This window comes from Balaenoptera borealis (genome assembly GCF_965194805.1).
Source record: "Balaenoptera borealis genome assembly, chromosome: X".
In the NCBI taxonomy this organism is placed as follows: Eukaryota; Metazoa; Chordata; class Mammalia; order Artiodactyla; family Balaenopteridae; genus Balaenoptera; species Balaenoptera borealis.
The window spans coordinates 2158068-2170900 of NC_138881.1; the positions used below are offsets into that span (position 1 = coordinate 2158068).

The 12833-nt window shown below is 42.2% G+C and overlaps 1 protein-coding gene across 4 annotated transcripts in view; it reads left to right on the forward strand.

The window, feature by feature from the left end:
- GYG2 (glycogenin 2) overlaps positions 1–11372 on the forward strand; it is a 31663-nt gene extending 20291 nt beyond the window's left edge. Inside the window, exons 8-10 of one of the 4 annotated variants that reach the window (XM_082375770.1) lie at positions 6811–6915; positions 8077–8184; positions 9566–11372. In XM_082375770.1, the coding sequence (XP_082231896.1) occupies positions 6811–6915; positions 8077–8184; positions 9566–9727 (375 nt within the window). In that variant the 3' untranslated portion in view covers positions 9728–11372. The remainder of the gene's footprint in view (positions 1–6810; positions 6916–8076; positions 8185–9565) is intronic. The other 3 variants (XM_082375771.1, XM_082375772.1, XM_082375773.1) reach the window with 3 other exon arrangements.
- Positions 11373–12833: the final 1461 nt, after the last annotated feature.

Genomic DNA, 12833 nt, shown 5'->3' on the forward strand with positions numbered 1-12833 from the left:
AGGTTGACCAGAGAAAGGGCTGCCCAGATGGGTGGTGAAACACATTGTTTCAGGGTGTGTTTCTGGAAGAGATTAGCATTTAAGAAAGTCTCTATTGATTGACTCTCTTATGTTGAGCATGTGTCTCTAAAAGTGAGAAGGTCATTGCCCTTCTACAAGGGAGGGGTGCTTTTTTGCAGTGTGTGCGTGTATATTTCACTATTTTACACTCCCAGGCCGTCTTTGCAATTAATTTTGCAGCATTGCTGCCACCTACTGGCCATCCGTTGAATGATTCACTCTGGGTTCTTTATTTTGGGGATTTGGAACCAGTCCAAAAAAACCAAAAAGGTTATTTTCATAAACTCCTGTAACTGCAGAAGAGTGGGGTGTCTGGATCTGGGATCCTTATTCCAAATAGCAGCCTTTGTATGTCTAGTCATGGCAGTGTCGAGGAGTAGGTCTCCGCTTTCAAAAGTTGAGTATCTCATTTATTTCCCATATAAAGGCATGTGTTAGATCAATATTTTTGCAATTTGTTATCTTCTCAGCCAAGTGTCCTATCCTACAGCCTCTTGGGTTGGGAAATGCAGTTAGTGGAAAGATTAGGGATGCCTTTCCTTTTTTTTTTGAAGTTATTGGTGGTTTTTGCTATGGTTAATTTCTAAATGGTATCCTTGGATGAAAAGAAGTACCTAGTTTAGACCAATTTGTTAATGTTTCCTGTATGCGTAGTGGGTTTTGTTTACCTTTTAGGAAATCTGTCTCTAAATCAGGGTCATAAAGCTAATCATCTCTGACGTCTTATGGATTTTTTATTCTTTTTACTTTTTACATTAAAGTATATAATTGATCTGGAATTGATGTTACGTGATAAATGAGTTTGGGGTCCACATACATCGCTGTTATGTGTGGATCTATAATGAACTCAGCGTGGTTTGCAGTCAAAACTATTACATCTCCACTGCTTTGTCATGTCTTCTTGGCCATCAGTCAGATACTCACACATTAGGTGGATCTATTTTTGGAGTCTCTAATCCTTTGGGGTTTCCCCCCCCCCCCTTGGGAAATGGTATATATGTATATTTTTAAAATTGAAGTATAGTTGATTTACAATGTTGTGTTGGTTTCAGGTGTACAACAAAGTGATTCAGTCATATATATATATTATTTTTCAGCTTCATTTCCATTATAGGTTATTATAAGATAATGAATATAGCTTCCTGTGCTAAACAGTAGGTCCTTGTTTATTTTATATATAGTAATGTGTGTCTGCTAATCCCAAACTCTTAATTTATTCCCACCCCTTCCCCTTTGGTAACCATACGTTTGTTTTCTATGTCTGTGAGTCTGTTTCTGTTTTGTAAATAAGTTCATTTGTACCACTTTTTTAGATTCTGCATATAAGTGACATCATATGGTATTTGTCTTTCTCTGTCTGACTTACTTCACTCAGTATGACAATCTCTAGTTGCATCCATGTTGCTGCAAATGGCGTTATTTCATTCTTTTTTATGGCTGAGTAATATTCCATTGTATATATATGTACCACGTCTTATATATGTACACGTCTTCTTTATCCATTCATCTGTTGATGGACAGTTAGGCTGCTTCCATGTCTTGTAAATAGTGCTGCTATGAACATGGGGGTGCATGTGTCTTTTCAAATTAGAGTTTTCATCTTTTCCGGATACATGCCCAGGAGTGGAATTGCTGGATCATATGGTAACTCTTTAGTTTTTAAAGGAATCTCCATCCTCTTCTCCGTAGTGGCTGCACCAATTTCCATTCCCATCAAGGGTATTCAATTCCTACTTGGCAGTTACCTTACAATGACACTCGGAAGACTTTTCAAAATCTTCTGACTTCCATTATTTCTCCAAGAATTCATCTTCCAGTCTTACGTTTATACATTTGAAGGTCATATGTCTTTTTGGTCTGGCTGCTTTTAACATCTTTCTCTTAGACTCTGGTTTTTATCATAATAACTTATTTATTATCATTTGAATTTACCCTATTTGGGTTTGTAGCACTTCCTGAAACTGTATTCCTCCTGCCTATTCTTTCTCTGTCTCTGTTTCTCTCCTCCTCCCACTTCCCTATCCTTCTGTGATTCCAGTGACATCTACAGTAGGAATTTCATCACATCCCTTGTATCTGTGACACACTTCTCCCATCTGTCTTCCCATGCTTCCGTCTACTGGCCTATTTTCCAGGTAACCAGTCTTCTCTTTGGCTGTGTCTAATCAGCTGTTAAAGCCACATCCTGCACACTTTATTTCAATTATCGTGTTTTTAGTCCACATAAACGCCAAATGTTTACGAGGGGGTTTTCAGTACTCCCTTGGAACTCTCCAACTTGTCCCATCATTTAAAGTATTTTGCACATTCCGTTACAGTCTGTGTGCCATCCATCATACATCTGCATTTCACGTGGATCTGATTTTGTGCTTTGATTTTGTTTTCTCTTGATTTTCACTCCTTTGGTCTTGTCTCGTTGCATGCTGGTTAATTTTTGATTGACTGCAAGACATTGTGTATGGAAAAATGTCAGGGATCCTATGAGGCTCTGAATCATAGTATCATCCAGAGAGCATTTCTTATGTGTTGTTTTTCTTTTTTCAGCAGGAAGTTTTCATAGAGATGGTTTGCCCACATGCTATTAGAGGCTGAGTTGGAGTGAAACTGGGTTTTGGTGTTTGTGAGGGTTGGTCTTTTTCTGGTTCTCTTTTCAGTGGAGTCCTAAATGAAAGCTTGTGTTCAGAGTGTCCCTCTTGGATACCTCATTATTTATGGGCTCCTCAGAGCTATAGCCTTTTAGTTGCCTCGAGGGGAAATAAAAGAAATATATATATATGTATGTATATATATATATATATTTTTTTTTTTGGTCTAGAATTTTAAGTTGCTTTTGGCAGGGGGTTTACTGGGAAACAAGTAGCTTTACCCATTGATGAAAGTGGAAAAATCCCTCTTCGGTTCTTGAATAGATTTGTATATTTACATTTTTTAGTTTTCACCACCTCTTTCAGTCATAACTTTCACAAGATGATAGCCCGTGATGCAAAGGAGTGTGTCTTCGTTATTTGTTCTAAATTTATCTGCTCGGGTTGTGTATGTGAGCATTCTGTATCTATCTGTTGGTGTTCGATTCCTTGCGCAGTCTGGCTGTACGATGTTCTCTTTCTGCTTTCATCTTTCTGGGCTAAGAGTCATTTGATTCTCAAGCTACTTTCCACCCTTCAGCTGCTCTGTCTTCTTTGACCTAAGAATCCTCTGAATTGTTTCCAATCTGAGAGTCTCTCTTTTCAAGGTGACCCAAGCTTCCAGCAGCTAGTTGGGGGTATGCATCAGTGAAATACTGATCATCTAAGGAGAACAATAAATGCCATTTGCAAAAGTCACATTTTACGTAGGTGTGTTCATAAGCCTGCCAACCATTGGCTGAAAGGCTGGCATTGCACCATCATATTATCAAATTTTTGTCTTTGAATTCTCTCCTGGCTTTCTGCACATGTGAAGAAAGACGTCCCTATTTGCGGCTAGGAAGAGTAAGGGGAATATTTATTATTACTGTTTCAGTTTATATTTTAGTTGTTAACGTTCATTGTTTATTTTTTTCTCTTTTTTTATTGAAGTATAGTTGATTTACAATGTTGTGTTAGTTTCAAGTGTACAGCAATTAAACATACATATGTACATATATATATTCTTTTTCATATTCTTTTCCATTATAGCTTATTACAAGATATTGAATATAGTTCCCTGTGCTATACAGTAAATCCTTGTTGTTTGTTTACCTATTTTATATATAGTAGTTTGCATCTATGTCTAGGGGTCTCATTCAGAAGTTTGTATCTACGTCTAGGGGTCTTGTTCAGAAATGTTAGCATGAGTTGACATAACTTCTTTTCCTACTTAAATTTGTAAGAGTCTAACACATCTGCAGAAGACAAACAGAAAAGTTGTATTATGAGTTCATCCTTTCTTATCAAATAAATAATCCTGAGTTAAATCTCTTCCAAGGAAGGATAAAATTTCATGATGGCCCACGTGGAATTTATTTATGTGTTCTTTCTTGCGAGAAATTAAGCTGACAGAATTGACATTTTCCCTAATCCGGTTCAACTAATCTTTCTGAGATTACTCAAATCTTTTGGCACTTAACCGTTTGCCAGGCTAACTGCTTCGTTTGTCCGTTACATCAAATGTCTGTGCTGTGTATGATTAAAGAACTTGAGTTTCAGAGACAGTAAGTAATTTATCCAGTTTTTTTTTTTTAATGGGTGTTAGGATTCAAACTAGAAAATTCCACTACCCAACCCTGATTGGATAAGGAAATTATTTATTTTTATGGTATTTATTATTTGTAGATAGTGCAATTATCCCATTCGTCATTTTTTTCTCCCTAAAGGTTGTTTTGGTGTTTTGTACACCAGGGAGGCTTAGGATGCATTAATGATGTGGATCGAATAGGGCTCGTAGAGGGCTTGGTGGTCAGAGAGGTGTGAATTCAAATCCCCCCTCTCTCACTTGCTACGTCTGGCATGTTTAACAAGTATCTCTGTCTGAAGGTTCAACTTTTCCTCAGTAAGATAAGGGATCAAACTCTCTACGTCATAGGGTTGTTGTGAAGATTAAAAGGAATAATGCATAACAAGCTTATGAGTATAATTTAGGAACCATGTGTTGAACACCTAATAAAAAGGAGCTGTTATTATCCTGGCCTTTCATGTTTTGGATAAAGTTATCATTTTATTTTCTACTGTAATTATTAGAACTTAATTTTATTTTTGGCTTTCACGTACATAATCAAGATCAGGAAGAATGAGCCCATATTTTTTGTTTTTATTTATTTTTTTACTATTTTATTGAAGCATAGTTGATTTCCAGCATTGTGTTAATTTCTACTGTACAGCCAAGTGATTGTTATACATGTATCTATTCTTTTTCATTATGATTTAATCACAGGATATTGAATATAGTTCCCTGTGCTCTACAGTAGGACCTTGTCATTTATCCATCCTGTATATGATAGTTTGCATCTGCTAATCCCAAACTCCTGATCAATCCCTCCCCCGCAACCTTGGCAACCACCGGTCTGTTCTCTCTGTCTGTGAGTCTGTTTCGGTTTTGTAGATAAGTTCATTAGTGTCATATTGTAGATTCCACATGTAAGTGATACCATGCGATATTTGTCTTTCTCTGTCTGACTTACTTCACTTAGTATGATCATCTCATGATTTTGTTCTTTTTTTTTTTTTTTTTTTTGATTTTGTTCTTTTTTATGAGCCTGTATTTTAATTTTCACTTTCAAGTTGATGAGATAGAAAAAGCAAAACTAAAAAAGAGCAGCTTTATGAATACACTGTTATCTTCTACATTAAAAAAGTTTTTACTGAATTTCACCAAAAATGTACTTTTGTGCACTTTTTACTGCCAACTTACTTCAGTTCCTAATGTCCTCCTTTACCTCTGCCTCAGGACATTTGCACGTGCGTGCTGTCCTGCTTTTCTCACCATTGTCTCTTTCTCACCACATCTCCTGCTCATCTTTCAAACTTCGTTCCAGATGTTACTCCTTCAGGAGTCCTTACCCCTCCTGACGAGGTCAATCTGACCTTGATAAACCTGCCCTTGATCCTCTGTCGTTTTCCTTTGCAGAATTTTACAGGATTGTCATCTTATAGTTGTTATTTGTGGAACGTTCATCTCTCTCCTTAGACAGTAAGCTGCATGAGGGTGGCCCACCCTTTGGTCTTCCTACTTCGCTCTCTGTGAATATCCCTTGGACGCATACATAGGTGCCTCAGTTAATACAGGGATGACCTTCCCTTTCTCCAAAACGGGAAAGCTGGTACCAGAGATTTGGGAGCCGGGAGTATGAGTTGCCTGCCTTCACGTCAGGTCAACTCACTCAAAATCTCTGGGGCAGTGGCTGGAGAATCTGCCTTCCCAGGATGCAGACTATTTCAGCTCTGTCTGACCGCCGCAGTCGGGGTCAGCCCAGCCCACGACACGATTCCTGCCGTGCGTTTGCCGTGAGGATGGGCAGGTGTGTCCACGTTCTCTTTTCTGTGGCCGACACTCGTTAGTTACATTGCTGGAGCCTTTGGACTTGAAGGGGCTCCAGCCTGGGGGCACGGCCTTGGCCCCCGAGCCTGAATTCATCAGGGTGGGCTAGCTACTGTAATGAATAGCCCCCCAAATACATACAAGTGTATTTCTGGTATGTGTCACGCTCAGCCGAGGTGGTCACGATGCGCTGTGCTCCGTGCCGTCTTCCAGGGATCCAGAGTTCCTCCCCTCGGCCTCCTCCATCCCCATCTAAGGAAGCCCTTGTCCGCGGTGGCTCCGTAAGAAAGGATTAGCCCCCATGAGGAAGCCATCCGTCGCCCGTAATGCATTAAGTTGTGTCCTGTGCATCTGGGACAATCTTTGCTACGTACCACCCTTGGGAGAGCCGAGAAAATAGTCGCTCAAATGGTTTTCCGTAGGGTTTCGTTTTCCTGTGGAATTCCGGCTGAAATTGGAAGAGGTTGTCTGCGGAGGGACATTGCTCTTCACCTGACCTGTGGGGACAGAGGGTAGGAAACGTGTCCCCCACCTCAGCACCCAGTCTGGGGGGGACTCGCGTCACATCTCCTCAACGCCGTGGGTGAGAATTCATCACGTGGTCCTGCTTAGAAATGGGAGCCAAGACGAAGCAGCAGACACAGGCATTGGCGAGCTCCTCTGAGACATATTTGGAGGCAGAAAAGCATCAATTGGGTGTTGGTAGTTATTTGCACGAAGGGTTGTCCTAACTTGGCGTTTGCTCTTTTTTCTTAGATGATAGGTTGGCCGGAAATGGAGACTTCCGCTGGAGTGATGTGTGACCCGTTGTCACCACCCTCCACCCAATTCGCAGACTTCACAGAGACCCAAACCAGCTCGGTATAACTCACTTCTGTTTCTTCCTTCTTCTTCTTCTTCTTTTTTTTTTTTTTTTTCTGTACTGCACAGCATATGGGATCCTACCTAGTTCCCCGACTAGCGATCGAGTCCGCGCCCCCTGCCTTGGAAGTTCAGGGTCTTAACCACTGGACCACCAGGGAATTCCCTACTTAAACATGGCCATGTCTCTGCATGCCTGTCCGTCGACCACCAAAGGAGATGCCCCATGGGCTTCTTCGCCATCCCGTGACCTTTCTAAATGGTTTTTCCGTTGTGATGAGTCTCTTTATTTTCCAGGTGGATAGGAGACCTGGTTGTCTATTCAGATTTTTTTCCCCTCCTCCATCACTGAGTTTTGTGTTGGTCCTTTGGTCATTCTCTTATATCTTGCTTTAGGAAGACTCAGAAAAGAAAAAGATGCAACATCAAAATGGCCTATATGTCTTCCTTAATTTTTGTTAAGTTTTCGGGACAACTTAGCACCCGTGTTTCACGTCACTATTCAAGGATTATGGCTTTACCTTTTTTTTTTTTCCCCCTAAATTTACCCGCATGAATCTGGGCTTTTGTTCCCAAGCACCCTCAGAAGATTAAACCCAGACAGACTCTTAATCTCGCTGACAGACCGTCTTAGTCAAATGCTTCCGTAGACATTTGGTCTAAACTAATTGTATCCCTCTCTGAAAAGTTTTTTTGCTGTTGTTTTAAAACTTTTACTGGAGTAGAGTTGATTTACAATGTTGTGTTAGTTTCAGCTGTACAGCAAAGCGAATCAGTTGTACATATACATAGATCCGCTCTTTTTTAGATTCTTTTCCCATATAGGTCATTACAGAGTATTGAGTAGAGTTCCCTGTGCTCTACGGTAGGTCCTTATTAGTTATCTAGTTTATATATAGCAGTGTGTATGTGTCAATCCCAGTCTCCTAATTTGAAAAGTTAACCTTTACATCGCGTGACAAATGTCAGCACCTCATCTTGTGCAAGAAAAAGCTGGGGAAAAGTTCAGAGTGGCAAAGCACAGTAAATGGCTTATTTATTTAGCACAACCCATTCGTTTGGTCTTATTTTCCCAGGAAAAAGAGTTCTCTGTCATTTTGGTTAAGACTGCGGTCCTGTGAAGCCCCCTGCAGACTAACGATGGAACGGTTATGTTTCTAGCAGCCCGTGGAGAGCGCGGAAGGTGGCCCATCTGAGGAAGCCTTGGAGCCAAGCCGGGAGCCCCCTGTGGATGTCACCAAGGACCCCAGTCTCCAGGATGCTTTGGAGGTGGTGTCCTCATTGTTTGCCTTGTCCAGCTCTTCTGATGGATGCTGGGCGCTAACTCAGGGGCCGGCTGTGTACACGCGGTGGCGTTACCCCCATTTCCAGCCTCGCTTGTGGAGAGAAGGGTCCGCCTGCTTCTCCTGCTGCCTCAGACCCGTTTGTCTTCTCTCTGGCGTTTGCCCGCGGTGGTCGGTCCACCGTCTTTCCTGTCCTCTGCTCTGATAATCACGCCCGTTCTCTCTTCAAAAGCTGTTCTGCAAAAGTTAATTGAAGTTATGGGGCTGTGCTGTGTTTTCCTGCAAAGTGAGCTTGGAAGTTCATGCACGTTGTCTAAAAAGACGAACATAAAAGCTGGGAAATTTGGTGGTGGTGGTGGGGGGATCCTTTCGATCCAAATCGAGCATGCGTTGATTTCTTCTTGAAGAAGGAAATGAAAGATGCTTTCTTCCTGACTCTTCCTCTTACAGATGTTCTGGTCTTAAACTTCAGGCTCTGCGATGATGCTTTTAATGAAGGCTCATTTCTCTCTAACCATGATCTAATAACACCTTTTGGTCTTTTAGAGCAAATACAGCTCTAGAGCTGAGTGTTGGGTGTAGGATGAAAATTCGTATTGATTTTTTGTATTGTGTTTTTGTCTGTTGAGGCTGCCGTAAAAAAAACACCATAGTCTGGGTGGCTTATGAATAATAAGAAATGTATTTCTAGCAGTTCTGGAGGCTGGACCTTGGTGTCTGGTGAGAGCCCACTTCCTGGCTCACAGAGGGTGTCTTGTTGCTGGTTCCTCACGTGGAGGAAGGGGTGAGGGAGCTCTCTGGGGTCTCTCTTTTTTTGAATTTATTTTTTAATTGAAGTATAGTTGATTTACAATGTCGTGTTAGTTTCAGGTGTACAGCAAAATGATTATATATATATATTTTTTTCTCTTTTTTTAAGGTTCTTTTCCATTATAGGTTATTATAAGATAGTGAGTAGAGTTCCCTGTGCTCTACAGTAGGTCCTTGTTTGTTATCCATTTTAATGATAGCAGATACAGAACCTTTTTTTGGTGGGTGGAAAGATTAAGATGATCATGTAAGTGTGTGTGAAAGGGTTTAGTGGCTAGACATTAAAACAAGTCTTAGGAACAAGTGGACACAAGTACAATGATAAAGTATAAAATTTCAGGAAAGTCAGGCCAACAAAGCATCTTCTTGTAAGAAGGTTATGTTAAATTCAGCGTGTGGTTTGTTCAGAAGCAAAGTGGGAGCTGTCAGCATCTCCCTGAGATGTGGTGAGGTTTGTCTGTGGAACCAATTGCTCCGCCAGGTGGATGTCCGGGCCGGCTTTCACTCTCTGACAACAGTTTTTCTAACACCATCTCCTGTGGGCTTGTCTTCCCTAGGTGGACCTGGCCATCTCCGTCTCCGAGATTTCCCTCGAAGAAAAGGTCAAGGCACTGAGTCCTGAGGAGGAACGGAGGAAGTGGGAGGAGGGATGCATCGATTACCTGGGGAAGGATGCATTTGTCCGGATTCAGGAGAAGCTGGACCGCTTCCTGCAGTGACGGTGCCATTGCATTGGGTGGTCCTGTTCCATGAACATCTCAAGTCCTTTCCAAGGGAAAGACTCTTCAATGTGCCTCCCTTTATGGTTGACCAGCTTGAGTGCCTCATATCAGTCACGTGGTCCATCCAAAACCCAGCTCAAAGGCCTGTGTGACCCCAGCTACCCATGCCTCCTGGGGGTTCCCCAGGAGGTTGCATCTCCTTTACACCTTGTCAGCAAAAGGGAACAGGAATAACCTTCTGGTCAACCCTGGGTCTCTGGTCTTGCTTGAAGGAGCTCAGGATTCTGTCCTGGAAAGGTGCTGCCGTGTCCTTGCTACATAGGGTTAGATGTCATTGCAGAGCTTCTGGCATTGCAGAGCTCATAACACGAGGAGCGGTATTGAGTGCCCTGGGAACCTTCATTGAGTGCCCTGGGACTTTGCAGAATGAAAAGTCCTTTCCGTGAAGACTAAGCAAAGGTTCGGATGTCTTGAGTGTGACTCCAGTGTGGACGTTTCCGAGCATGGCTGAGAAACACCACAGCTGTGGTTCCTCTTCGGCAAAAATACCCAAGAGGACTTCCAAGTGCGTTGACAGATGCCCCATGGAGATGTGTCAGAGAGATTTGGAAGGAAGATTCCAGCTGGCTTGGGAGAGGTGACCTCTTCCAAACTGGTTGACCTACTGGTGTAGAAGAACCAAGGGTTTTCACTGAGGGGTGTCTGGTGGCCATGCGCTCACCATAACTGGATCTGGTTGAGGCTGTTTGTTCCGAGGCAAACCCGTGTGCGGTCCAGGACGCCGGGCTGCCCTTCGCTGGGTCACGCTACCTCACTTCACAGTATGGACTTACTGTGCTCTCCAAGCCATGTCAGCTCAATTCTTTCGGGACAGTTCTCCATTTGATGACACTAGACACTTTATCCCATGAGAAAGCCTCACCTCCAGAAGCATCTGGAAATGAATGCCGTACGTTGGAGCTTCTCCCAGGGTCATTGTTGGTTGCCACCATAGGACAATTAAAGCTGGATGTCAGTCGCTATACTGAAGAGAAGGAAATGCAGTTTTTAAATGTTTGAATGGTTTATCACACGTGTGCAATTGGAAATCATGAGTTCATTAGACACAGGTTTGGAAGAAGCTTGAGAAGGCTGTGTTCAAATCCATCTGAGATCTGGGTGGACTTCTGGGGTTCGTTGTGGCATTCACTTGTGTGAGGTGTGAGCTATGGAGGGGGGGTTTCTTTTTGTCTATGGGTGAATGATCGGTAGTCTTGGTTGGTTTCACACATACGATGCTTCAGGGGCTGCTTGGAAATAGCCATAGGGACGTAGTCCTAGGGTGGGTTGGATGGGGTGGTCACCCACCATTAGAGTTATCCCATAACTTCGTGTTGGGGGAAGAACGTCTGTGCTCTGTGCCATAGTGTTGGGCTAGAAGAAACGGAAGCCTGAGTCTGGCATCCGTGAGAGGAGGATTCCAGAAGATGAACATCTGAGTCCGGTCCAGCTTCTCCGGAGAAGAGGATTCTCCAGTGCCTATGGTTGATTGCTCGTTGGCTTAAAGTGTACGCTTAAAATGGACTTCTGTTGTGCATTCTAGGGTCTGTCCTCGCGTTTGGACAAAGGCTAGCACCCTGCAATTAAAATTTTAAGACAGCAATGGGGTCTCCTCCTGATGTGTGTTGGGGTGTGTTCTGAGCCACTGGAATAACACAGGAATGTGACGCCTTCGTCCTGCCGTAAATTTAAATAACCAAATGGGTTTTTTCAGAATTGATGGTAGCAGTAAAATGACTAGAACTGTTTACTTCTTAGCCTCGGAAATCTCATAAGTTCTCTCTAGGCATGCTGCCCACTTTCCTAGCATTGACTTCTCAATTTCACCCATCCATCCTTTCACCCATCCATCCATCCACCCATCCATCATACATCCATCATCTATCCATCCCTTCGTCCATCCATCCATCCTTTCACCCATCCATCCATCCATCATCCATCATACATCCATCATCTATCCATCCCTTCGTCCATCCATCCATCCTTTCACCCATCCATCCATCCATCATCCATCATACATCCATCATCTATCCATCCCTTCGTCCATCCATCCATCCTTTCATCCATCCATCCATCCATCATCCATCATACATCCATCATCTATCCATCCCTTCGTCCATCCATCCATCCTTTCATCCATCCATCCATCCATCATCCATCATACATCCATCATCTATCCATCCCTTTGTCCATCCATCCATCCTTTCATCCATCCATCCATCCATCATCTATCCATCCCTTCGTCCATCCATCCATCCTTTCATCCATCCATCCATCCATCATCCATCTATCTGCCCATCACATGGTTTTTTGAGTTCTCTCCAAATGGCAGGCACTCTGACATGTGCTAAATCAATACATGAGAACATATAAGAACCTGTAAGAACATTTTAATGACGTCTAAATAATATCCATCCAAGAGGTGTAATACGATGTTATTTCCTGAAGAATGCCAATGCCAGAATCCGTGCTGTGTAATGTCAGGACTGCAGAATTACATAAGTTGAATCCTTGAGAGATGTGATTTGACCTATACTATCACTAATATTTTGGTACATAGGAGTTTTTCAAAAAAAAAAACATTTAATTGTTCTAGAAATATTATCCAGTTATTTTGGGGCAGGATGAAATGGCAGGTGAAGAAAAAGCATTTCCAGGTGTATTGACCTGGCCAGCTGGATTAAGGTGTGTAGATTTACAGGAACACAGCAAGTATTTTTGTTATTCAGAGTCGCTTGGTCAAATCCTGGTGCTTGAATGCACATGAGTTATCCTAATGCTAACGAGTTTTGGTGTGGAAATGCAAACAACTTGAACTAAAATGGGGTTTCTTTTAGCCACCACACCTGAATTAGGAAAAGTAGACCAATTCTCCTTCCCGATTTCATAGATCTCTGCCCTTCAGAGTACCACGCCATTTTTACCTTAGTGCCTTAAGGTAATGTCTTACATACCACTAATGGCTTATATACCAACTCTTTCCATCATCCTAAGAAACAAAATTGGAATATTTTTTGTTCGGGTTTTTATTTTTTGAAATTTATTTATTTTATACAGCAGGTTC